General features: G+C 36.7%; 2 protein-coding genes across 3 annotated transcripts in view; one reads left to right on the forward strand and one right to left on the reverse strand.

The window, feature by feature from the left end:
- The first annotated feature begins 1,051 nt into the window (after nucleotides 1–1,051).
- On the forward strand, nucleotides 1,052–15,453 carry PPID (peptidylprolyl isomerase D). The gene is made up of 10 exons (XM_077139673.1): nucleotides 1,052–1,258; nucleotides 2,541–2,681; nucleotides 5,243–5,349; nucleotides 8,586–8,774; nucleotides 10,071–10,193; nucleotides 10,345–10,451; nucleotides 12,443–12,584; nucleotides 14,170–14,256; nucleotides 14,356–14,398; nucleotides 15,165–15,453. The coding sequence occupies exons 1-10, from the start codon at nucleotides 1,174–1,176 to the stop codon at nucleotides 15,251–15,253; spliced, it is 1,113 nt and encodes a 370-aa protein (XP_076995788.1). The 5' UTR covers nucleotides 1,052–1,173; the 3' UTR covers nucleotides 15,254–15,453.
- A 307-nt stretch (nucleotides 15,454–15,760) lies between these two features.
- The window catches only part of ETFDH (electron transfer flavoprotein dehydrogenase), a 46,468-nt gene continuing 35,473 nt past the window's right edge, over nucleotides 15,761–26,755 (reverse strand). For both annotated transcript variants that reach the window (XM_077139671.1, XM_077139672.1), the window contains 5 exons: nucleotides 26,406–26,549; nucleotides 20,820–20,988; nucleotides 18,893–19,075; nucleotides 16,873–17,094; nucleotides 15,761–16,263 (listed from right to left, as the gene is read on the reverse strand). In XM_077139671.1, coding sequence (XP_076995786.1) covers nucleotides 16,100–16,263; nucleotides 16,873–17,094; nucleotides 18,893–19,075; nucleotides 20,820–20,988; nucleotides 26,406–26,549 — 882 coding nt within the window. In that variant the 3' untranslated portion in view covers nucleotides 15,761–16,099. The remainder of the gene's footprint in view (nucleotides 16,264–16,872; nucleotides 17,095–18,892; nucleotides 19,076–20,819; nucleotides 20,989–26,405; nucleotides 26,550–26,755) is intronic.

Here is a 26,755-nt window from a genome sequence, read left to right on the forward strand (position 1 = left end):
CAGGACACTTTAAGGTGCGAGTAGCAATCTAGCTCCTCTTAAACCATAATCCTTCTAATTTTTTACATCTTCCAAAATTAGGCAGCAAGCAGGACATGAAACTTATCTCTCTCTTCGGCAGCTGTTCTAATAGTGAAAAGTAAGGACTCCCCCCCCCCCCCCCCCCCCCCCCCCCCCCCCCCCCCCCCCCGCCCCAAATCCACCCAAGTTGTTCCTATAGGCTATTCAACACAATGCTTCTGGCTTTTGAGACGTACTCTATGAGTGCTGAATTCAAAGACTGCGTCTTTGCTAATAAGAAAAATAATGCAAACTTAGGCATCTTATGCCTTACTGATAAGGTAAGCATCAAGCTGAATCCAAATTTCTGAACTCCAACAGGACCAGAGGTGCAGGCATCTACGCAGGAAACAAGCACTTTTCTCCAAAATTAGGCTTTATCAAGAGGTAAGACAACGCTCTCATATGAAAGATAAAATGCTTTACACCAAATTCTATAAGGGAAAAATGGGCTATAATATAGTCTTATCTGGAACCCAAAACTGCTGTATTCTGGACTCTCAGTTTCTGCTGCCTGCAGCCTTTGGTCTGAGCTCTATCATTTCTACTGCAATAAATAATATAGGCTTCTTAAATTAGTTACCATCAGTTTGTGTCAGGCATTGTGCTAAAATGTTTATACCCTCAATCCTCAAAACGACCCTCCAACTTAGCATTCTTAAAATTCTCCTCTTCCATAGGAACAGGATGCATTTCAGAGAAGCCACACGCCAGTTAGTGCAGGGCTGATACTGGAATTCGGATGTCTGGCTCTAAACTTCTTATACACCACAGTAGTAGGAGAGACGATGTAACACAAAGTAAAAGAAAAAGAAATGGACTATTAAACCCAGAGAACAACAAAAAAAACAAACTGGAGGAACCGGAAGAGAGTAAAGGGAGAGGCGAAGCTACCACACCACCCACAAGGCACATCCGCTCATGCGCGGTAAAGCACCGCTCAGCAGCCGCGGCGGCGGCGGCGGCGGCGGAAGTCGGCCCGCGGTTTCCGGGCCTCGCGGCGGAAGTGGCTCGTCGGCGCGCCGCCAGCTCTGTGAAGGGCGGTGCTTTGGCGTGACCTGCCCATCGGCCGCGAGGTGGCTTCGTCCGTTCGTAACGTGTTTTCTAGTCAAGATGTCGCACCCGTCCCCCCAAATTAAGCCATCCAACCCCAGCAACCCCCGAGTCTTCTTTGACGTGGACATCGGAGGGGAGCGAAGTGAGTAGAGTCCGAGGCCGGCAGACGGGAGCCCGAGGGGGCCGCTTTCCCCGGGCTCGGGGGGATCTCGGGGGCTGCCCAGGGGCGCGAAGGGCAAGGCTGTCCTGGCCGAACCGCTGGAATACGCTCGGAAACTCCGAGGCTAGGTCGAGACGGCGCTTTCGTGTCACGGCTATCGGCCATGGGGAGGTTTCTGAAAATTTCTGGTTAGGGAATTGCGGCGGCCTTTGGGTTTCTGTGGCTCGTTGGGTTGCGCCTTCCCGCCACCTTGCACCATCGTGTTGGCGTATTCATGTTTGAGACGGAACCGTTCAGAAAGTCCCTGGGGTATGCGTCTCCTGGACTCCGGTGTTTTGCCACACACAAAAAAACATATGATGCATGTAAATTAACATGTTGTTTATAAGTTAAAGTGAGTTGTTTGCTTATTGGTTTTTCCCTTATTGACTTAATTTAGGGGTCTAATTAGGTGACTATTTTTTCCATTTTAGCGCCGAAAGAATGAGTTCAAAGCTGCAACGTGGTTACCTTAGTTACATAGAAACTCAAAAGAGTGTAAAGCTTTGTGGCTCGGGATGCTTATTTCTAACTGAAATGCTCCTGATCTGGAGCACGTTAGAACTGCTGGCCGGGCGGTATATACTTGAAAGCATGTGCATGAGGCTATATCAGGATTCAGGAACCCCATGGATGGATATGTATAGTATAGACACCTCCCGTCTCCTCCTTTTCTTTCATTCATTAACGTGTACACCTACTTTTTTTTGAAAACTAGTGCTAAGCTGTAATTTTTTCTGCCTCAGGAGTTGTCTAGAAGGGCAGTATTTTTCAGTGTGCTTCAGAGCCTGTGCTAGGGCAGGTCCAACAGAACACAGAGGCTGCAGTTATACGTAAAATTGGGGCAGCCTGACTAGTTAACAAGTGTTTTATTTTTTTTCGTTGGTTACTGGGAAAATTATGAATACATGTTGAAACCATTATTCAGAATTTAAAGCCACGTGTACTTCATGGTGTTCCCTATGGAGGGTTAATTAGTTGGCTACTGTAATTACTTATATCCTTTGTATGATATAGAAAAATAATTGTTCCGAGTTAATCTAGATAGGTGATACTTCCTTTAGGTAGGTTAAATTTGAATGTTAGAAAAATGATTAAAAAGGGGAAACTTTGAAAATCAGTGGATGATTTCAGTTATCGTAATTAAACCAACCATTCTTTTATCATTTGCCTGTTTGATTGCTTATTTTCCTTATTGATAAAATTTCGTTTTCTTTTCTTTTAGTCGGTCGAATTGTCTTAGAATTGTTTGCAGATATTGTACCCAAAACGGCAGAAAATTTTCGTGCTTTGTGTACAGGAGAAAAAGGGATCGGATCCACGACAGGGAAACCTCTCCATTTCAAAGGATGCCCTTTTCATCGAAGTATGTGTTCGTTTTCTGAATCTGATTATTTGTCAAATAGATCATCAACTCCTGTTCTGCAGAAGTTAGGGAAGAAATTTCCAAGAAGATGTTTTGACATCTGAGGCAGTAGTTCAGTTTCATAAAGTTGGACTAGAGAGGTGACATTAATAAAAACTTCCCTCTTCATGTATTATCGGACGGCACTAAGGTCTATCTGTAAAGTTGTGGAGTATCCTAGCTTCACTAGTCTTCTAGTACTCCTTTAAGAGGATGACAGCATTGAGAAAGGAAGGGTATGGCAATGACAAATAAGTTGACTTTATTATTTAGTGATTATTTGATGGTTCCTCTAGTAGACTGTAGGTTCCATGAAATCAGAAACTATAGCTTCTCACCATTTCGTTTTTGGCATCTAGTATAGTTATTAAGTAGGCAGTCAGTAAATTAATGAATAAGCTGAATTATATATATGAGTAATTTCATTTTTATAAAAACTTGAGAAAGATTCACAATTAAAAAATGTCTATTGATTTTTTGTGTGGGTGTGTGCTGTATGGTCAGGGTAACATGTCATTTTTTTTCCATGTGAGTATCCTGTTATTTCAGCACCATCTGTTGAATTTGTTTGTATGTTTGTTTGCTTGTTTGTTTTTTATTTTTGGGAAGTGCATGGGCCAGGAATCCAATCCGGGTCTCCTGCATGGCTGGTGAGAATTCTGTCACTGAACTAACCTTGGCACCCCAATATAAAATACTAGAATGTTCAAATAAAGTGCTGAAAACAGTTAACGTAGTAGACTACTGTCCCTAGAAAGGTCTGCTTGCGGGTTGGCTGTAGGCCAGTGTCTGAGAACTACACATTTAAACTATTTCCTATATACTAAGGGTGGCTTACTGTGCCTAGACTGTACAGTGTGATTTGTGCTGAACAACTGCTTTCCTTCTGGAAATCTGAAATTTGCTGTGTGCTAGGCAGAAAGTACCTATCTGATCAAGCTCCAATAAAAACCATGGGCTCACAAGTCTCTTAAAAGGCTTTCCTGGGCAGAAACATCTCAGAAAGGTAGCTGCATTTTCATTGATGGGAAAGAGTGCTTTATGTGACCCCTTCATAGGAGGGAGAGGGTATTCCAGACTCCACCGGTAGCGATTTCCGTTGTCATCTGTCTGTGTATCATTACTATGTCATTGTAGAATGATCAGATTATCACAAAGTGATAATAATAGCTGAAATGCTTTGTTAGGGTGTAACAGGTTTACTGGGAATAATTGCTGTTTAGGCAGCACACATTATTGAATAACTAATAGGTACCTGGCCACCTGTGCATAGTTACAAGTGTGAAAACACAGTTGCTGCATTTATGGAGTCTACTGTTTGATGGAAGAGACAAATCATTATAATATGTTAAAAAATGGAGGTAGAAAGGATAGGTCAAGTCTACTTAAAATTTAGGCCTAGGAGTCACCCCCAAAAGAGCCTCTTTTGTTGCTCAGATGTGGCCCCTCTCTCCAGCCAACACGACGAGCAGTCTCACCACCCTCCCCCTCTCTGCGTGGGACATGACTCCCAGGGGTATGGACCTTCCTGGCAACGTGGGACAGAGATCCTGGAATGAGCTGAGACTCAGCTTCAAGGGACTGAGAAAAACCCTAGAATGAGCTGAGAATTAGCATCAAAGGATTGAGAGAAACTTCTCCACCAGAAGGGGGAAGAGTAAAATGAGACAAAGTGTCAGTGGCTGAGAGATTCCAAACAGAGTCGAGAGGTTATCCTGGAGGTTATTCTTACGCATTAAGTAGATATCACCTTGTTGTTCAAGATGTAGTGGAGAGGCTGGAGGGAATTGCCTGAAAATGTAGTACTGTGTTCCAGTAGCCATGTTTCTTGATGATGATTGAACAATGATATAGCTTTCACAATGAGACTCTGTGACTGTGAAAACTTTATGTCTGATGCTCCTTTTAGCTACTGTATCAACAGAAGAGTAGAACATATGGAATAAAAATAAATAATAGGGAGAACAAATGTTAAAATAAATTCAGTTTGAAATGCTAGTGGTAAATGAAAGCGAGAGGTAAGGGGTATGGTATGTATAATCTTTTTTTTCTCTATTATCATTTTATTCTTTTTCTGTTGTCTTTTTATTTCTTTTTCTAAATCGATGCAAATGTACTAAGAAATGATGAATATGCAACTACAACTATGTAATATTAAGAATTACTGATTGTGTATGTAGAATGGAATGATATCTAAATGTTTTGTTAATTTTTTTTAGTTAATGAAAAAAGTTAAAAAAAAAATGGAGGTAGAGTCAAGATACTGTGGAAGATAAATTAGGAGGTCCAACTTTGGGATCTCTGACCATCTTATAGGGGAGATGCCATTTGAATTAAGTGTTTGTGGGTTAAAGCACCAAATAAAGGAGGCTACCAGAAGGATGATAAAAGGGAATCTATAGAAAGGAGAGCAGGCTGTGAAAAATAGATTGTACTTAGCTTGTAAGAAATACAGAGTTGTGGGGATGGGTAGGGGAAAGGCAAACATCTTGATCTCTAATACTTATTTTCTTTTTTTGTAGTTATTAAGAAATTCATGATTCAGGGTGGAGACTTCTCAAATCAGAATGGAACTGGTGGAGAAAGTATTTATGGTGAAAAATTTGAAGATGAAAATTTCTATTATAAGGTAAACTAGATTAAAATGCGTGTTTGTTGCTAATATAAAGGTAACTACTATTCTTTTGCATGAAGGGTCACATAAAGCACTCTTCCCCAGAAATCTGGAATCCTTGGATTAAGACCCCAGTAAGGGTCTCAAGTGTGCTTAGAGTCTCTACTTTTTGTGAAAGATATCATATTTGTAAATATGCATCTTTAATATGGATAGTTTTCATCCAATAGTGATTTTATTTGGCTGAAAAACTACAGTTATATCAGTGTGATCTAGTTCTTACATGCTTTAGTTATGTCAGTGAATTTTATGTGCAGCCACCATATGGCAAAATTGTTTTCAGTAAAAATGTTGTCATTATGGGAAGGATGGGTAATTTGTGAATCTTTATCCTTGAATTTGAAGAGCAGCAATGCTATCGCTAATATCCAGGATGTTAGGGGATTTGCAAACCAGCAGATATGGTTAATGTCCAAACTCCTAAAGGACATTAGTGGTACCTTTTCCTTCTTATCATCATTGTCCCAAGATGTAGTTGGGTTATATTGCATCATTCAAGTTATGAGAATGGACTTGTAAGTACAAAAGTAAAGTGATGTCTTTGGAAATGAGGAAATATGAGCAAGGTCATTAGGATAATTTGAAAAGAAAATGTCATTAGTCTTTAAAATGCTATTTATTGACTACAGTTGTATACTTAATACTGTTACTGGCACCAAAGTGTTTCTAAAAATAAAAGGCTTTGATGACAGAGGCTTTATATTTATAATCTTACTGGGGAAACAAGATTAAAACATATGGAACAACTGGAGAACAATATGTAACTAAATGCTAAATTGATATTTTAAGTACTATAGGAGAAAGATATCTATATTATCAGATTATTAAGAAAAAAATTGAGGAAGAAATCAGAATTTTTAAATTAATTTTAAAATAAAAAAATATAACAAACAAACATTCTTAACTTTTGATCATTCTGTACTACATATATAATCAGTAATTCACAATATCATCACATAGTTGCATATTCATCATCATGATCAAGAAATCAGTATTTAAGCTGGACAAACTAGGCCTTGTGAGGTGGCCGAAGTTTGATTAGGCAGAGAATAGTTTGGTCATGGTTTGCATAATAAGAACTACAGTACAGATACAAGACAAAGAAGGGTATGCTTAAGGGAAGACAAAAGCAATGGGAGTAAAAAAAAAAAAAAGACAATGAGAGGCTGTGTTAATATTTTAGTTAATGTTGTGGGTAAAGTACCAAATAAAGGAGGCTACCGGAAGGATGATAAAAGAAAGGGGACCTAAGAGGCATCTCCAGAGGTAAAGCTTACTCAAGCTTCAGTTAGACGTTGCTGCCTGTCAAAACCTGCCAAACCTCAACCAGGACCATTCCAGCCAATCTTAACGAATACCTAGGGCAATATATAAGATTCCACAAGGGTTCCATGCACTAGAGTACTTTCCAGAAACTTAAACAACCTCCAGATGGATCCCTGGACCACATAAGTCCTGAAACCTAGAGGGCCCAGCCTCTCCAGAACATCAGATAGTTCCATCTCCCTACCCCATATTATTGACAGACCCTTCCAACATGAAAAAGTTAGAATGGCCATACCCCAAACACCCTTAAAGAGAGGGATGGAAAAATCAGAAGTGATGATGGAGTTAAGCAGAGAAGATAGGATTTAATAAGTGAGTATGATTGCTGAATCATTAAATTGATATCTCTTTTAGTCTCCAATATCTTAGAGCAGTTAGAAGTAAAAACCTAAAATTTTGGAATTGTAACCCAACTCAAACTCTGAAATATGTTCTACAACTAATTGTGGTGCTGTGCTCTGAAGTTTACTGCTTTTCTTGTATGTACATTATTTTTTTACAAAAAACAAAAAGTCGATTGTGATGATAAAAATATTTATGCCTACTAGCCTCCTATATTCTGGAGCAGCTAGAAGGAAAAATGTGAGAGGATTGTATAGTAGCCCATGACAAACTCTGAGATCTGTCCTGTAACTACTTGTTGAAGAGTGCTTTGAAAACTATTGCTTTTTTCTTTGTTTGCTTTGTATTTATGTTATATTATACAATAAAAAAGTTAAAAAATAAAAAGGGGGGGGAACCTATAGAAAGGAGAAAGTTCTTACTTTCTCCAAACTTGGTGGTCTTGAAAATGAATTAGCTTTACATTGGAGAGGTAGAAGGCATTTTAAGTGGGAAAACTGACATAAGAATTAAAATGCATGGGCCAAGGAGGAATAAATTTGGAAAGCCTAAGAGAAGAAGTGGAAAGATGAAGAAATTGTGTTTCACAGAACCTTTGAACAGATTGAGGCCAGGGTGGGATTTTGATTTTTAGTATATTTAGTTGATCATTTTGGGCAATATCTGAAGGAGTGATTCAAGATTAGAATTCTGTTTGAGACTAGGAAAGTACCTAACTGAATGTCTATTCTGGGTTCAATATCCCTTCACTGGTCCCAGTTTATTGATGTGTAAAGGAAGAAAGAATAATGTAGGCCCATGAACTTGGGAAGACTGTGCACGTCTTTTCAGAAATGAGAATCATGGAAAGGGCAAAATATATTGTTAGATTTATTGAATTTACCATTTTTATCTTAAAGATGAAATGTAAGCATCTTCTCAATATGGCCAATTTAGAAATAACACTCCGTCCCTATTGTTTCTGTTGATTTCGTTAAGTTTTATTGAAGTTTAAGGAGTCATTAAGTGCCCATATTTTGTGAATTAAAAGATTGCAATTTTTACAAAGTTATAGACCCTATTTTTTTAATTAAAATATTTTTTATTAGATAAGTTGTAGGTTTACAGAAAATCATGCCTAAAATATAGGATTCCCACATACCACCCCACCACCAACACTTGTGTTGATGCGGAGAACTTTATTGTTAACCCTTTTTTTTGGTAATTCTATTTTTTTAACAGTTGTTACAATTGATGAAAGATTATTAAAGTAGTATTACAATTGTTGTCTGTAGTTTATGTAGGGTTATTTTTCCCCCCATATTCCTGACCTATTATTATTTTCCATGCATGTCTTTTATTACTCATCTACCCATACACTGGAGAAGGGGAGTGTCAGTAACAAGGTTTTCACAGTCATGTGTATACCCTCCATTGTTTGATCCAAATGATATCACAGTCCACAGTAGTTTGTCAATGGTTAAGAGAATTATTCCAGACTAGTATGTGTAACCTTTTTCTTTTAATGATTTTTATTCCTGCAGCATGATCAGGAGGGTTTGTTGAGCATGGCAAATGCAGGCCGCAATACAAATGGTTCTCAGTTCTTTATCACAACAGTTCCAACTCCTCATTTGGATGAGAAACATGTGGTATTTGGCCAAGTAATTAAAGGAATGGGTGTTGCAAGGATACTGGAAAATGTAGATGTGAAAGGTGAAAAACCTGTCCAAGTAAGTAAAAAGTTATAGTGAGATACACTTAGTTGTTATCTTAAGGAAATTTAAGTAAGAAGATGTCAGGTGATTATTTGCTGTAAAAGTGTTATAACTTTTGATATAGAAGCCTGGATTACTGCTTTATGTTTGAAAAATTTTTCTACAGTGGACAAGAGGATTAGATAGTTTTTAAGATTTTCTTATTTCAGCTTAAGTCTTGGTGATCTTTAATGGGCTCATGACCTCTCCATCTCCCAGCAGGACTTGTCAGAATGCATAGTAGAAGGAGAACAGGAAATCTGGAATCTTCTGTGGTCTCTGCCATTAGTTAGCTGTTTCGCCTTGATCTTGTTATTTGACTTCTTGCCTGTTTCCTCATCTTGTGTATTTAAAGGTTTAGACTGGATTCCTTGTGATTTTGTGAATCAGAATGTCCATAATACCACCCAAACTAATGTTGTGAGTTGGAATTGGGAGTTCAAATATCTGTAAGGAATCCCCTTCCAACATGAAAAAGTTAGAGTAGGAGTAGCCCAAATACTCATAAAGAGTGGGGAAAGATCAAAGGTGATTGTGGAGTTATACAGAGAAGGTCGAGTTTAACAAATGAGTATGAGTGCCGAATATTGTACTGATATTTCTTTTAGCCTCCTGTATTTTAGAGTAGCTAGAAATAAAACCTAAAATTGTGGAATTGTAACCCTGAAATCTGTTCTATAACTAATTGTTATGATGTACTTTTAGATTTATTGCTTTTATGAATGGATGCTATTTAAAGCAAATGAGTATGACTGCTGAACTGTTCTATTGCTATTTCTGTTGGTCTCCAGTAAAAACAAAAAAAATCATGGAACTCTAACCCATACCAGACTTCAAAATCTGTTCTATAACTACATGCTAAAATGTACTTGGAAATTTATTGCTTTTTTGTATATACTGTTATATTTCACAATTAGAAAAAAACCATAAAAAAAATACCTGTAGGAGGTGTCAGTGCATAAAGAGAACAGTAGTAAATTACACATAAAAATAAAGAAAATAATACAGGGAACGATAAAACTTTCAATTTATTTTGTGTCCACTAAGTTCCTAAATAGCAATAAAATATTTTTTAGATGGTGATATTGTTGTGTTAGGTTATATGTGAAAGACATTAGTATAGAGCAGCTAGAGGAGTCTTCCTGCATAATTCTGTAGTTTTAGAAGTAACTTGGATAGGGTTGTACAAGACTTCCAGCTGTATTACTTTTTTTTTTTTAACCTCTCATTAGTATAATACTACACTTATACAATTTAGGATTATCTTTACAGTCGTGCGTTATTGCAGAATGTGGAGAATTGAAGGAAGGAGATGATTGGGGAATATTCCCAAAAGATGGCTCTGGTGACAGTCATCCAGATTTCCCTGAGGATGCAGATATAGATTTAAAAGATGTGAGTACTTTAAGATTAGTCAAATATTTGTTTTTGTTTTTTTTAAAGTTAAATCTTTTAACATACTAAAAATATTTAGTACTAAAAGTTTGAGGTTTTTGTATGAATCTATTCTAATGATTACTTAATAAAATATATTCTGTTTTTACAGGTAAATAAAATTCTATTAATAACAGAAGACTTAAAAAACATTGGAAATACTTTTTTCAAATCTCAGAACTGGGAGATGGCCATTAAAAAATATGCAAAAGTTTTAAGGTAGATTAATATTTTAGTAAATCACTTTTTTTTTTAGTAGATCACGGTTAAGAACTTGTAAATTAAATTACAAATTGAAATTGAGAGTTATTCAATGTACTTGTGGCAAATTACTTGCAAAATAACTAGGTATATTGAAATGCTTGCGTTGCATTTGTTTCCCTCAACTTGTTTTAAAAAATTTCAAAATTCTGAAAAGTTGAAAATAGGCCATGACTGTTGATACAAAAAGAAAGAAAGCCCTCCTTACTTTCATCAGTTTTTCACTTTGGCTATACTTGTTTTTGCAGAACCATTGGAAGGGGAGTTACAGTATCATGGCACTTTGCCCTTTAATATTTCTGCATTTATTTTCCTAATAAAAAAGGACATTCTCTACAGCAGCATCATAATATCTCAAAATACTGATACACTGTTATGTATATCATAAGTGATATATGTTATGTATATATGTAATCTATACTCACATTTTACTTATTGCCATTGTCCAAACCTGATCATGCATTTTATCATTTGATTGTAGTGTCTTTAGTCTCTCCTAATCTTGAACAGCCTCCTCCCGTTTTTTTTTCTTTTTTACATGGGCAGGCATCAGGAATCGAACCCAGGTCTCCAGCATGGCAGGCAAGAATTCTGCTGCTGAACCACTGTGGCCCGCCCTTTCTCTTTTTTTTAATTCATGACATTAACATTTTGTGGAATCCAGCTCAGTTGTCCTATAGAATACCTTCTGTATTTGTTTCCTCGAGATTAGATTAAGGTTAAAGATTTTGGCTAGAGGACATAGGTAGGTGATGGTATATATTTTCTGTGACATCACATTCACAATACATATGTCACTTTGGCTTATTTTGAGTTTGGGCACTTGGTTAAAGTGATATCAGTCAGATGTCTGTGTTATAACGTTTCCCCTTTATAATTAGTAAGTCCATGAGATGATACACTGAGATTGTATGATATTCATTCCCTGACAACCTTAACCCAACCTTTTTTTTTTTTTTTTTTTTGCTTGGGCAGGTTAGAACTCCGTCACTGCACCACCATTGCTTACCCTCTCACCCAATCGTTTTAACATCACTAAAAATCTATGTCTGAATCAGTTATTATATTGATGGCTGAGAACTTGGATTTTTCTGATTTTTATCATTTTTCTAGTTATTGACTGGCATTCTGTTTAAAAGAGCACCTCCCCCTTCTTTTTTTTAATATGACTTATGAATCCATGGATGTTTTTTCAGTTTAATCTGTTCAGACTATTACTATCATTTTTCTTTTTGATGCTCAACATGTCCTAAATTTGGCTAGTGGAATCAACTTCACTGTGGCTTCTGTATCCTTTTTGACATACTTCTGTTACCAGTCTGAGAGCACTTGCTATTGGGCACAAGATACTCCAGGACATCTTAAATTTACCTTGCTCCCAGATCTGGTATCAGCAGTTTTTCCAAGGATCCCTGAATCTTTTCATTGGGAAACAGACTTCAGAAACCAACTTATGGTGGCTTGGTGTGCTCATTGTTTCTGGGTCCTTTCAGTGGACAGAGATAGGAAATATATTAAAAATTGAATTACAGTAATACAAGTCAAAATCGTTACTGTAGGATCGTTTTTCACTCTTTTCTTATTCCATATTCCTTTTCACCTTCTCCCACTGAGATCCTTGGTTTCAAACATAATTTGAATTACATTGGGAAATACATAATAGGGACCTAGGTTTTAAATACAGAAATGTGTTCTTATTAGTGTATAATTACCTTTAGACTTGAGGATTGCATTTAAATTGACTTCTGAACACTATGAATGAAAAGTTGGGGGAGAAACTTCTCCGAGTGAGAAATAGTATTTAATAAAATTGTGTGATCATTAGGAGTATTAATTTTAGCATATGATGAGCTTTTTCATATCAGAAATGACTTAACACTTTCTGGAGTAGTTGAGGAAGCAAAGTAAGTCTTATTTACAGGCATTACATACTACTGTTATTTTCTTAGATATGTGGAAGGTTCAAAGGCTGTTACTGAGAAATCAGATAGATCCAAGCTGCAACCTATAGCTTTAAGCTGTGTGTTGAATATTGGTGCTTGTAAACTGAAGATGTCAGATTGGCAGGGAGCAGTTGACAGCTGTTTGGAGGTAAGTCTGTTTGATGTTGATCTTCAGAAAAGTTGGAGTATGAATGCAAGCTTGAACTAAAGAGATTCAGTTGGACCTAATGAGATGAGGGGAAAAAAGATTATGTCCTCTTGCCTCTAAATATTTTGGAGAACCTTCAGTTCTTCCTCTCAATCCATTTTGCTTATAACATTATGTCACTTATTAGTTTTGAAGATTTTTTTTCCCCCTCAACATTTTTCGTTAGCTCTTTTATTCATTTAACATATTAATTGAGCGCCTGTTATGGGCTATGCATTGGAAGATAAAGGGAGGGATGATTAAGAGCATGGGTTTGTGTAGTCAGACACAGCTTTAAAATGAGATCTCGGCCACGTAACTGGCTCTGTGATCTTGAGTAAGCTTCTAATTTTACCAGGTTTGAATTTCTTTGTCTGTGAAAAGGAAATAATACATTGTGGGATTATTGTAAGGATTAACAACATATAAAACATTTAACACAGTGCTTGCACATTTTTAGCATTAATAGATACTAGCTATTATTATTTTTTTGGATGCATGGTCTGGGAATCGAACCCTGGTCTCCCGCATGGAAGGTGAGCATTCTACCACTGAACCACCTGTGTACCCTTAGATACTAGTTATTTTAATTAGAAGACAGACACACGTCTCAAGGAATTTACAGATTTTGGAAAGTTATAATTTAGGGTTATCAACATTTGTTTGGGAGAATGGTACTTTTGGGACACAGGTTGTCTGTCTTTATGGGGGGACAGTCAGGAATACTGAACCTAGAAAAGCAGTGATATAACCTTCCTCAAATATGAGAAACAGAAAATTTTGGATCTAATTGGACCTACTGAGACAAGGAAGAAAACAATTTTAAGTTGTGTCTATAAGTAAGCAATTTTGACTTTTTTCCCTATTACATAGTTTTGAAAAATTGCCCAAACTGAACCCTGTATTTTAGAAATAGCACCCCTTGTACTTTTTATGTATTTTGCATGTTAAGGTATGTACACAGATCAGCTATAACCAAAGCAAGTAGAAAAAAAATGGGATCCTCACTTGGTAGGGGGTGGAATAAGGGGTAATATATTTTATCAGAGAGCATATAATAGGGGGAAAAAAGAAAAGGAGTGATTGGTGGTCAAATACAGGAATAGCAGTAGCCACTATCTCTAGGGCTGAAATGGAGTCAAAGGCTCCTTTTCCCCCAGGTTGAGATTCAAGCCTCATTTGACAGGGTCAGCCTCACTGAAATGGCAGATAAGTTAATTGAGGTACCACACTTATGGGACTTAAAATCTATTTGAAGTGTCTTGAGAAGGTGCATTCAGGGAACTGCTATGCACTGTTGGCCAAACTCACTGCAGAAGCCTGCAGAGACTGGAACCTGGAAGAGGAATACCTTCTCTTCCATGTCCATTCAGCACCCTCTGACAAAACTAACTTTCTGCAAGTGCAAAGGAAAGAGGTTTATAGGGTCCAGTTCTTTTAAAACAGAGCAGTGCAGGGTAGATTTGGAGCTGACAGGCAATAAATTGAGAACTGGCACATACACTTAGTATAACTTAGATTTTAAGTATTGATTTTATCACTTTAGGCTCTTGAAATGGACCCATTAAATACGAAAGCACTGTATCGCCGAGCTCAAGGATGGCAAGGATTAAAAGAATATGATCAAGCATTGGTAAAATTTTGTTTTTAATGTTTATTTTTTTTAAATAGACAGCTACCTTTATAAAATGGACACCTTATTTTTCTTACATGTTTTCTTTTCCAACTAAAGGCTGATCTTAAGAAAGCTCAGGAGATTGCACCAGAAGATAAAGGTTAGTTGATATTTTATAAAGAGAAAATTCATTTTGTCCTTTATACCTGCATGAATCATTGTACCTTTTGCTACTTAGGCATTTATTTGTTCAGTAGTACAGAATGCCTGTTATTGTGCCAGGCACTGAGCATACAGCAGTAAAGAAGATTGTCAAAGTTCCTGCCCTCTCAAAGACCTTACATCATTGCCAGAATGTGCTAATTTTTTTTCATGTTATACCGTTTGATACCTGGTTCCTGTTTACTGTAATACTAATTGAAAGCTCAACACTTAGAAGACACAGAATTCATTTTGGATTTAAAAATTAGTACCATTTCTTTAGTTGAATGTGGCCATAATGAAGAATTTGTCACAGGATTTAACCTTTTAATTTTAGCCTAGTATACTAGCTAATGGATAAATCTTTAGGAAAGCCTTGAAAACTTTTCAGTTCAGCTATTAAAAGTGACACTACATCTAGATATTAAAGTATTTGTTCTCTTATTGCTAAAGTAAAACAAGGGAGGCACTTACTGCCCTCTCTAATGGAGGGGGAGAAGGCAAGTATGTGTATAATTGCGTTCTCCCAGTTGACCGGCTTAATGATTTTTGTGTTTGTGAAAATGATAGCTCTTTCTTAGAGTAGAATTTATTGTTTTTAGGGCTTAGTTACTTCATAGAAAGGAGAAGTTTATGGAGTTAACTAACTTACTAAAATTAACCTTTTTTTTTGGTCATTGATTTTTTTGGATGTTTTGAGAACTCATTGCATATTTATTTTTCAGCTATCCAGGCAGAACTGCTGAAAGTCAAACAAAAGATAAAGGCACAGAAAGATAAAGAAAAAGCAGCTTATGCAAAAATGTTTGCTTAATACAGTTTTGCTTAAATACTATGTATTCATTGTAAAAAGAACACTTAAGGGCATCTCTCTGTTAATGTATGATCCCTAATGTATTTCTTTTGATGCTTGAGTTACCCATTGTTTACAGTTTAGGAATACTGATAATCAGTTCCCACTTAATAAAAGTGTTTAAAAAAAGCACGTAGTTCATAACTTTAAATGGCAGCCCAGTCATCTTATTTACTAAAAATTTTGTTTATCTTGTAAATTATTTCCTTCAGTCCTTTGATATATCTCTTCGGATGGTTTGTGCTGGTATTTTTATATTACAGAAAATGCATATATACTTGTTCATGAGCTACCTTAATGATCTAGAACAGGGTGGGCAAAGTTTTTCTGTAAAGGGCCAAACATGAACTGTTTTAGGCTTTGTGGACCAGAAAGTCTGTCATAACTTCCCAACTCTGCATTTTTAGCTCAAAAGTAGCCATAGGCTGTAGTCATAAAACTCTGCATAAGAACAAGTGGATGCCAACCCCTGGTTAGGAATATATACTTTATTTTTACATGTGAAGACTTGAATTTGGCAAGTTATATGTACATAAAAGGTCAATTTTACATTTTACTGTTGCTACAGAATCTCAGAAGAACCTGAAAAGGTAAGTAGGTACACATCATAAAGTTTTATTCAAGAAAAATAATCCTAATTTTTTGAGGGATAATTTTAGGTATAGTACAAAAAATTTCAAACATTCTGTTAAAAATATGCTGTAGGATATTTTAATACTTACTAGCCTTTAAAATTTTCAAGTTGGCTTCCTATATATTTTAAAGAAACTGCCTATGAAATGTTCTGCAAATGAAGTCAGTTGCAATCTACATTCCATTGTAAGCAGGTCCTCCACCACCTTCGGGTACTACCCAGTTAATATTCTGACTTGGATCTTTAATATCACATGTCTTACAATGCACACAGTTCTGAGCATTTATCTGTAACCGAAATCCATCACCCTGTTCCAAAGGTACAAATTCATAAACTCCTGTAAAGTAAAAAACAAATAATAATAAAGTACTAAACTTTTTAAACTTTTAAAAATCAAAAGAAGTGAGGTCCTGGAAGTGGTAACTACAGAAACCTCAAGAGGCTGGTTACCCATAGAGAACATTACTGGGATCTTTGCTTGTGCTATCGCTGTTTGTATAAATTGTGCTGTACATACTAGCAGGAGGTAAAGCAATAACTGAGTTAGTTTTATTGGCAAGAAAACTCATTGTTTAGCAGTCTTTGAGTTGCAAATATATGCAAAGGTGCTATAGCTGAAACAACCCACTGTGATGACAGTTAAAAAATACATGTAGATATGTACGAGGTATTTGCCGTTCCATATTCCTTAATCTGAGGGTGCATAGCGAAAGGCTTTTTGGAGAAATGTCATCTCAGCTAGGCCTAACAAAAATCCCCCATCATTTAAAAATTGCTATGTAGAGTAAACCATAAAAGTAGGGAGTTTCTTAAAACTGGATGTTAAGAGACATTACAAAAATTTCAAGCAATGGCATAGGTATAGAAACCACTTCATTTCTTTTGATCATTTCTATAAGTACGTTTGTATTAATATTTAGGAATGGATGGAAATCACACTACTGACCTGCAGGGCAGAATCGCTGCTCAGGCCCATCGTATAGCGACAAATTTCTATTTACAGGTATACTGTCATCCTTTAGGGTTAAATGTGCTGGCTGGTCATGTTCATGATTAGTACCACTCAGAGCCACAGATGACAACAGGTCAAAACTGATCTGTCCATCGGGTTTTGGATACTCAATAGGTGTGCAGTCCTTGGCTGGCTTTAGCTGATCAGAGTCAAAACCTTCAAAAATTTTGAGGAAAATGTTTGACAAAAATATAACAGTATTTAACAAAATGTATATTTTTACTGAGAAATCTTCACACACGTACAGCCCAACCATATTGTACAATCCAGTGGCTCACAATATCATCATAGTTGTGTATTCATCACCATGATTATTTCTTAGAACATATGCATCACTCCAGAAAAAGAAAAAAAAAATTCATACATCCCATGCCCCTTACCATTCCCTCTCACTGACCACCAGTATCTCAATCTACCTAATTTTTTTTTACCTTTTATCCCCATTATTTTTTTATGCATCTGTCCATACCTTGGATAAAAGGAGTATCAGACCATGGTTTTCACAATCACATGGTCACACTAAAAGCTATACAGTTACAGAATCAAGGCTACTGGAATATAGTTCAACAGTTTCAGGGACTTCCCTCTAGCCACTCCAATAAACCATAAACTAAAAAGGGATTATCTGTATAATGCGAAACAATAACCTCCAGGAAAACCTCTCGACTCCATGTGAAATCTCTCAGCCACTGAAAGTCTTCCCCCTTTTGGTCAAGGTTTTCTCAATCCCATGATACCAGCTCTGGCTCATTCCCCTGAGTCATGTGCTGTGTTGCCAGGGAGATGTACACCTCAGGAAGTCATGACCCACATAAAGAGGGCAGCGAGTTCACCTGCCTAGTTGGCTAGAGAGGCCACAAAAGAGGTTCTCAGGGGGTGACTCTTAGGTATAATTATCAGTAGACTCCTTTGCAGAAGAAGCTTCATATGGGTAAGCCCCAAATTTGAAGGCTCAGCCTACTGATTTCCCCACTGTTTTGCGAGAATATCAGGAATTCCCCAAATGGGGAAGCTTAATATTTCCTCCTTTCTCCCCAGTACTGCAGAGAACTTTGCAAATGCTCATTTATTCTCTGCCCAAAAAATTACTCTGGGATATTTTGGGACATCACACCAACTTGTAAAAACCAACATCATTCCATGTACTTATGGTGTTCAACTAACCATACCAGTTAAATTAGATAATGTGCAACCCAAAATACAGATTTTGCACCAAATAAACATCTCTCCCCTTGGTCTCACACAGAAGTTGAAGTTTGAAAATATGGGTCATATTATCCTTTACCCAGTATTCTGATTTACTTTAATCCTTTCATATATCTAGCTGAAATCTGGTAACTTTTTCAGCTCTTTTAACAGTTGCTGAATGGGGTAATGATGACTTTTATAGATTCAGTGCTTGAACTGAGTCTCAGGTAAAACACTAGCTTCAAAATACTGATATGACTGATAAATTCTGATATGAGTTTTGCTCTCAGATTTACAAATATATCATTCACTTACACTGAATTTATAATTTAATAGGAAAGTATTGTAGGGATTTTTTCCGGAAATGCAAATTTAAAATATTAAAGCAAAATTAAGGTCACTTCACTAATCAATGGATATCATCCATGAGCTTTTAAAATTATACTCTCAATGTTTTCTTTTTTATTAGAGATGTTGTGGGCTTATAGAGCAATGATGCACAAAAATCAGGATTCCGGGCGGGCCACGGTGGCTCAGCAGGCAAGAATGCTTACCTGCCATGCCAGAGGACCCGGGTTCAGTTCCCGGTGCCTGCCCATGTAACAACAACAAACAAGTCTCCCCTTGGGTGGGCCACGGTGGCTCAGCAGGCAGAGTTCTCACCTGCCATGCCAGAGGACCTGGGTTTGATTTCCGTTCCTGCCCATGTTAAAAAAAAAAAAAAATCAGGATTCCCATATACCTCCCCAAATATGTTTAGAATTACCTTTGTGTCTAAGCGTCCATGGCTCCATTCCTCTAAATATCCAATAAAATATTCCAGTGTAAATCATCCCTCCATATACACCCAGTATTCCATGGCAGGAAGGTCTTACATTTCTAACAGCATAAAGTTCTTTCCACACCCATGATTTCTTCAATTTGTCTTCATATTCAGTTACATGGAGTCCTTTTATTAATAACATGAAACATTAAGGATGAAATTACTTCAGGGAGTGTAAAATACTCTGTAATCAAGGTAGTTTGCTACTGAAATATCTGAAGAATCAATCTTGAGGAATTTTTAAACACAGGTGCTTTTAAAAATATAAGATCACATTTAGTAATCCTTATGTATAAATGTTAGCAGCTTCCAAAAAGAACCACTTGACATCGTAAATATTGTTAAGAATAAGGCATTTGATTTCTTATACTCATAGCATGGAAAGAAAATGACAAGGAAACTTAAGATAAAAAGTATATGCTGCCTATAGAAATATGCTGCATAGTAAAACATGAATATTTTTATTTATCAGTGAACCTATTTCATACCTAAAACTTGGTGTATGCATTTTATACTTTAGAACAAATTGGTTCTTGCCTTCTTACTGCCTTTTGTGCACACCATCCTTACTGTTCTCTTTGGTCACTGTTTGCTGTTCTGCCAGTTCCCTTCAAGCTTAAATCCTTAATCTAGTCTGTGGTGATATCCTAGTCCCAGTTCTGTGTGTGGTACTGTGTAAGTATAGCTGGTGGTCCAAAGAGGCAAGACCTTGGCAAGAATGTAAGAAAAGTTCCACTAGGCAATACATTTCATCTTGCCATTCTGTTCTCCCTGAATTACCTTTCCATGTTATACTTTACCTCCTTCCGTTCCCACACCCTAGGCCTCCAATCCTACAAAGGTATCTGCAGGTTTAAACAGGGTGAGTATTTTTAAGGAACATTTGTTATTTGGGATTCTTATGAATAAGACTTTAATTTATCAAATATCTATTGAGTTTTTACTGTGTGCCAGGAGTTTTTGGTTCACAGTGAACAAAATCCCTGCTGTCTTGAGGTTTTTGTCCAAGTGGCAGGAGACAAACATGATACATAAATGTTAAGTAGTGTAAAATACTACAGAAAAAATTGCAAGTGGTTTTGATAGTACTCTGGGGGTAAGATGTAATTTAAATGGTGTGTTCAATGTAAGGCCACTATGACAATATCTGAGGAAAAACAAAGGAACAAAGAAGTCAACCTTGAGCAAAATTCATGCATGGGATGACAGTATGCTGGGCATGGTCCAGGAACAGTAAAGATGCCAATGTTGCCAGAATGGAAAGAGTGATAAGAGATGATATCAGAGGGGTAGGGAAATTTTGGTTTTTATTTTGAGAAAAACTGAGAACCTTTCGATGGTTTTATAGATAAGACTTACTAGATTAACAGGGTTTAATTATCTTCCAAGATAAAAGTGTCGGCTGTCCATGGCAGAAGGGTTGAAGGTGTATACTTTCAATATCTGCTAAATAATAGGTGGCTGATTCCACAGTGTGTAAAGCAGTTTTGTATTTAGATTGAAGATACTTAGTATCTTTGTGTACATGAAAGTAATATAATGCAGAATTGTAAAACCTGAAATAGTTGCGATGTAGGTGGGATACGGCTACAATTTGCTGTGAATAACATCAAGACTGCTGTAAAAATCTCTGGCTGCAATTACTAAGGGTAGGGAATGTTCATGTAATTTTCTTTGCCCAGCAAACTTAATATTCTGAGATTTTTAATTGAGTTTATTTTCATTCTCCTATATATATTGAATGTATGCTTTTTAATTGAGTTTATTTTCATTCTCCTGTATATATTGAATGTATGCTTAAATAGCTTCTTTCTAAGTGCTTCAATGAAGAATCTAACCACTTTCTTTCCTATAAACAAGAAGCTCTTACCTATTGTCTTTGACTGGAGATTTTCACTTGTTAGTTGATTAAAAATGGATTCTGCTGCCAGCATTCCACTTTTCATTGCTGTGTGGGTACCTTTAATCTTGGGTACATTCATGAAACCAGGGCTACAACCAATTAGTAAGCCACCAGGAAAGGTGAGTTTTGGTATAGACTGAGGAAGGAAGATTCAAAGTACACTTCTTAGCTCAAATTATAAACAAAGCTGAATACTCCAAATTATAGCCTTTTTAAGTCTTCTAAAACTGCAGGAAAAAGTTGAAAAATAAATACATGAAAATGAACACACTGACAATCTAAAACAAAACAACAAGAGCAAGGTCACTTCTCAGGAGTCCTCACCAATTTCCCCCCAAGAATTAGACTAGGACTATTACTATTTTTCTGTTAGGGTTCTTCTTTTTCTCTTCCCTGAAAGACCTACATGGGACAGATTTAGGATTGGAATGTTAACTTGTTTAAATCAAAGTTTTTATTTATTGTCTATGTTACAATTAAAAATGTCCTGAAAACAAACATCTATCATCTAAATTGTGATTTACATTTATACGCATGCTGGATAACAAATGATTTATAAAAGATATTATGTACTCTAATCTACACTTTGAAAAAGAGAGAGCCAACAGAGTTGTACTTTCTGCTTTCTGTATTTTTGTTCTCTAAAGGGTTCTTAAAATAAACCATGGGTTTTTGTTGAGAGTACTGGAGAGGTAAAAGTTTGGCTGATGGTGTAGTCTCAGAGGAGAACGGGCTTACAGGGAAACTGTTGCCATCAGCTCAACAGTGGCATGGAGCAGGTTCTCGTGGCCACAGCTCCTATCAACAGTAGAATTCTAGCTGTGAGGGTGAGCTGGTAGGAAGCAAAACTGGGGGCAGAAAGAATGTTGATAAAAGGAGAGAAGGAACAGGGCCCAGGTCTTTTCACAGTATATGTGGGGAATCAATTTGTGACTGGTTCTCAGACCACATGCAATATTAGAATTATCACTTAGCTAATAATGGCATTAAATCAAGTTCACAGCAGATAATGCTGGAAAAAGGCTTTCCAAAATGCGACTAGCAGAAAGATGGTAATAATGCTTTCCTCAAATTAAGCTTTAGCCTTGTTGACAACAAGTTTTTGCTCAGGAACCAGAAGAGTAAAGATTAGTAGTTGGACAGTAGATTGGAAGATTGAAGCACTAAGAAGAAGTTATGGCCCAGTAAAAATGTGCCTGCTTTTAAAGTTCTGGGAGGATACTGCCGTATGTTATCAAGTGCTCAGCCTCCTCTTAGGGAACTAGGAACCAAAGGAAAGCTGCACTGAGAAATGTTGTGTTCTGGGACATTCATTAAACTAGGACTACAAATAAACCCACCAGGAAAGGTGAGTTTTGATATAGACCGAAGAAAGAGATATAGAAAGTCAGTATTAAATAAAAAATAAAAAAGAACATTCCAAATTATAGCCTCTTAAGGTCCTAAAAAACTTATTGGCCTGGGTTTGAGTCCCGGTGCCTACCCATGTAAAAAACAAAAACAAACAAGAACTTATTAGAAATAAATTTCTCAATCTTTGACTCAGAAACTTTAAGTCTAAAGATGTGCTTATGTGTGTGGTTATTTCTTCTTGCCAATATGCAAATCATCTGAATTGAAGATTATGCACTGCTGAATATACTGAAACCTTAATACTTTAAATAAAAAAGAGTAGAATTAGAACCGGCTGGCATTATGGACATTATTCAAAGATGTTTAATGAGCTAGAATATAGGTATTTCAATAAATAATTATTGTAAATGAATTACTGTAGAAACAAAAACAACTTTCAGACGTAATTCCATAACAATAGAACCTGGAGACAATGTTATTTCAAGATTCTAGAGATTATATATATAATTTAGCTGTGATTCACATGAATTATTGTTAAAATAATGATATTTAGAACTTTATTTTAAAAGTTAAGTATATTTCCAAATTTATTATCTGTTATTTTTATAATAGATGAAAAAAAAATCCAATTTCTAAAACAGTCCTAAATGCCTAGAATTTCAGAGAAAGTATCGGAACCAGCTTTATTTTACAGATGATTCCTTAAGGCCAGAAAACTTAAGCAACGTCCTCCAAATCATTTGGTATTAAGTTTTAGAGTTCATTTTAGATCCTCATCTTACTCTGTGAAGCAGTACTTCCACAGTGGTAGCTGAAAACTAAATTTGTGTTTGTGTTTCTGGGCAGCTAGGGAATAAGGGGAGACATCTTGGATCGCATAATTTTTATTGTCTAGTTAAAAACAAACCAACACTTTGAGAAGAAGTTAAGAACACAGGTTATTAGGATACAGAAACAGGGTAGAGAGGGGCATTTGGTGCTGAAGAAATACAGACTGTGCAACAGGACTGCTTGTAAAAATTAAAAAATGGTTAACACAGTATTGGTTGATTGTAGCACAATAATATAAGTACACTCAATGAAGGTGAATGTGAGTATGATAGAGGGAGAAGGGCTGGGGACACATATGAAACCAGAAGGAAAGACAAAGGATAAAGACTGAGACCAGAAGCACATAGGAAACCAGAAGGAAAGACGGAGGATTAAGTATAACTTAGGAAAGCCTAGAGTGGACAATGATAGTGATTAAATGTACAAATAAAAAGTTTTTGCATGAAGGAGAACAAATGAATATCAACATTGCAAGGTGTTGAAAATGGATGTATACAAGAAAAAGTACAATCAATGCAAACTAGGGTCTGTAGTTAACAATAACACTGTAATATGTTTCCACTGAATGTAACAAAGGCATTATGCCAAAATTAAATGTTAACAGGTGGGGGGAGGCATGGGGAAGGAGTATGGACTCTTTGTGGAAGAAAAAGAAATGTCTTCATATAGATTATGGTGGCACAGGTATGTCTATACACTTAGGTTAGACTGTATGATGTCTGAATAAAACTGTTTAAAAATGAACAGAGAAACAGGTGGTAGAGAAAATACGGAGAAAGAGATGTACCTATTCACCGTCAGTAGGGAAACAGAGCCACAGTCCCTTCGAGGGCCGTGTGGTGGTTTCACAGGAGGCTAGGGGTGGGGTTGCCATATGATCTTGTAACCCTGTTGCTCAGTATATACCTGGAGGAACAGAGTGGGGACACGAATGGACATTTGTACACTGGTGTTTATGGTGGCAGTGTTCATGATTCACATTGGATGGAGGTGGCCTAAGGGTACAACTGAGGAATGGAATGGGGAACTGTGGTGTATACACGATGGACTACTGAGCTGCCGCAAGAAGGAATGAAGTTGTGAGGTATGCAACTAGGTGAATGAACTTCAAGGACTGTATGTTGAATGAAATATCAGAAACAGAAAGACAAATATTATCATGCCTCACTCATATGGATTAACTCTGATACAAAAACTCGGTGAACTTAAGTTGAGAGCATGGGTTATCAGGTTGGGGCCTATTGTAAAGGGTCCTAGATTGTAAGCTCCTATAGCAGTCACATATATTCAGGAGTTGTAACTGTTATTTCTAAATTCTGAGATACTGAGCTGTTTGTATATAACTAGTCATTCCCAGTAACTTTGGGTATTTATGTGACATCTGTGACTCAGAGTTAAAAGCACTGAAGCTATGAAAGTCAGCATTACCCCATATAGAAATTGTTTAAAAAGTTGAAAAAGGGATCAGACTTTGAGTAGAAATATGAGTGAAGCTGATGTGAATGAATAGGACTGGGGTACATTACACCCATAGGAGTCATGTCCCACGTAGGGGGGGAAGGCAGTGAGTTCACCTGCTGAGTTGACCTAGAGAGAGAGGCCACGTCTGAGCAACAAAAGAGGTTCTCTGGGGGTGACTCTTAGGCCTAATTTTAAGTAGGCTTAGCCTATCTCCCTGGTAACATGGGACAGAACTCCCAGTATTTGCTGGGACCCAGCATCATGGGATTGAGAAAGCCTTCTTGACAAAGGCGGAGAAGAAAAATAAGACAAAATAAAGTTTCAGTCTCTGAGAGATTTCCAACAGAGTTGAGAGCTTATCCTGGAGGTTATTCTTATGCATTCATTTTATGGTGTATTGAATACGAGGTAAAAGATGATATCATCCATATTTTCAAACTTCAACTTCTGTGTGAGACCAAAGGGAGAGACGTTTATTTGGTGCAAAATTTATATTTTGAGTAACACATTACCTAATTTAACTTGTATGGCAGTTTAGTTGAACACCCTAAGTACACGGAATCTTGAATAGGTCATGAGATCTTGTTGGTTTGTCCAGGTTAGTGTGATGCCCTGATATATCCCAGAATAATTTGGGCAGTGAATAAAGAAATATTTGCAAAGTCCCCTTGGCAACTGGGGAGAAAGGAGGAAATATTCAACTTTCTCATTTGGAGAATTTCTGATATTCTCATAAGCAGTGGGGACAACTAAATTAATAGGCTGAGCCCCTGATCTTGGGATTTGCCCCAATGAAACATATTGCTGCAAAGGATAGGCTAAGCCTACTTAAAATTAGGCCTAAGAGTCACTCCCAGAGAACCATTTTTGTTGCTCAGATGTGGCCTCTCTCTCTAGGTCAACTCAGCAAGTGAACTCACTGCCTTCCCCTCTATGTGGGACATGACTCCTATGGGTGTAAATCTCCCTGGTAACATGGGACAGAACTCCCAGTATTTGCTGGAACCCAGCATCATGGGATTGAGAAAGCCTTCTTGACAAAGGTGGAGAAGAAAAATGAGACAAAATAAAGTTTCAGTCTCTGAGAGATTTCCAACAGAGTTGAGAGCTTATCCTGGAGGTTATTCTTATGCATTCATTTTGTGGTGTATTGGAGTGGCTCGTGGGAATTACCTGAAACTGTTAAGCTGTTTTTCAATAGCCTTCATTCTTGAAGATAACTGTGTAATAATAGAGCTTTTACAATGTGACTGTATGATTGTGAAAACCTTATGTCTGATGTTCCTTTTATCTAGGCTATCGATAGATAAGTAAAAAATATGGATAAAAATAAACATAATAGGTGGGACAAAGGTTAAAATAAATTGGGTAGATGGAAATATTAGTGGTCAATGACAGGGAGGGATAAGGGTATGGCATTTAGGAATTTTTTCTTTTTCTTTTTGTGGAGTGATGCAAATGTTCTAAAAAATGATCATGGTGATTAATACACAAATATGTGATGAGATTGTGAGCCACTGATTGTACACCATGTATGGACTTATATGTTTGTGAAGATTTGTCAATAAAAATATAAAAACAACAACAACAAAAAAGCCAACGAATTAAATTCTAGAGACCAATATATTCTTAACATTAAATTAATGGTGTAATTTATTCAGTGGATTCCTATCCTATATAACATGTAGCCAGAGTATCTACATTTTAAATAAATGCAAATGCTGTTTAAGGATTTTTCCCCAAAAGGTAGACATGTGACATAGTTATAAACACCACATGCTCTAATTCCTTAAATTCTCTTCCTGTCAGATAATTTGCTATTCTTTATCTAAATATGTCACATTATACTTTCAATGCTAAATTTATAATAACAACATAAACAAGGAATAAAAATGTTGGAAGAATTACCTGAATGCCACCTTCATTGAGAGCTCTGGCTCCATACGCAATCCTTTTTCCACCTTCTAATGTTGGCTGAACACTGGGATGGTGTTTCCACCTTTGGAACTCTCTGAATGGACTCAGGTACGGATTTTGATAGTCTAGACCAACCTTAAAAGTTTTATATTTAAATGTGACATATTTCACAATTAAAGACTTTCTATTTCAAATTAAATCCAAGTTAAAATGTGAGCCATTTGGAAACAGTATTTATCAGAAAACATGTGAATGTTAAACTTCTTATACTCAAAGTATTTGGAGAAATATATGTGGTAACCCAAATTCAAATAAATATGCAATAACCCAAAATTAAATAA

Source organism: Tamandua tetradactyla, chromosome 22, assembly GCF_023851605.1.
Source record: "Tamandua tetradactyla isolate mTamTet1 chromosome 22, mTamTet1.pri, whole genome shotgun sequence".
Taxonomy (NCBI): domain Eukaryota; kingdom Metazoa; phylum Chordata; class Mammalia; order Pilosa; family Myrmecophagidae; genus Tamandua; species Tamandua tetradactyla.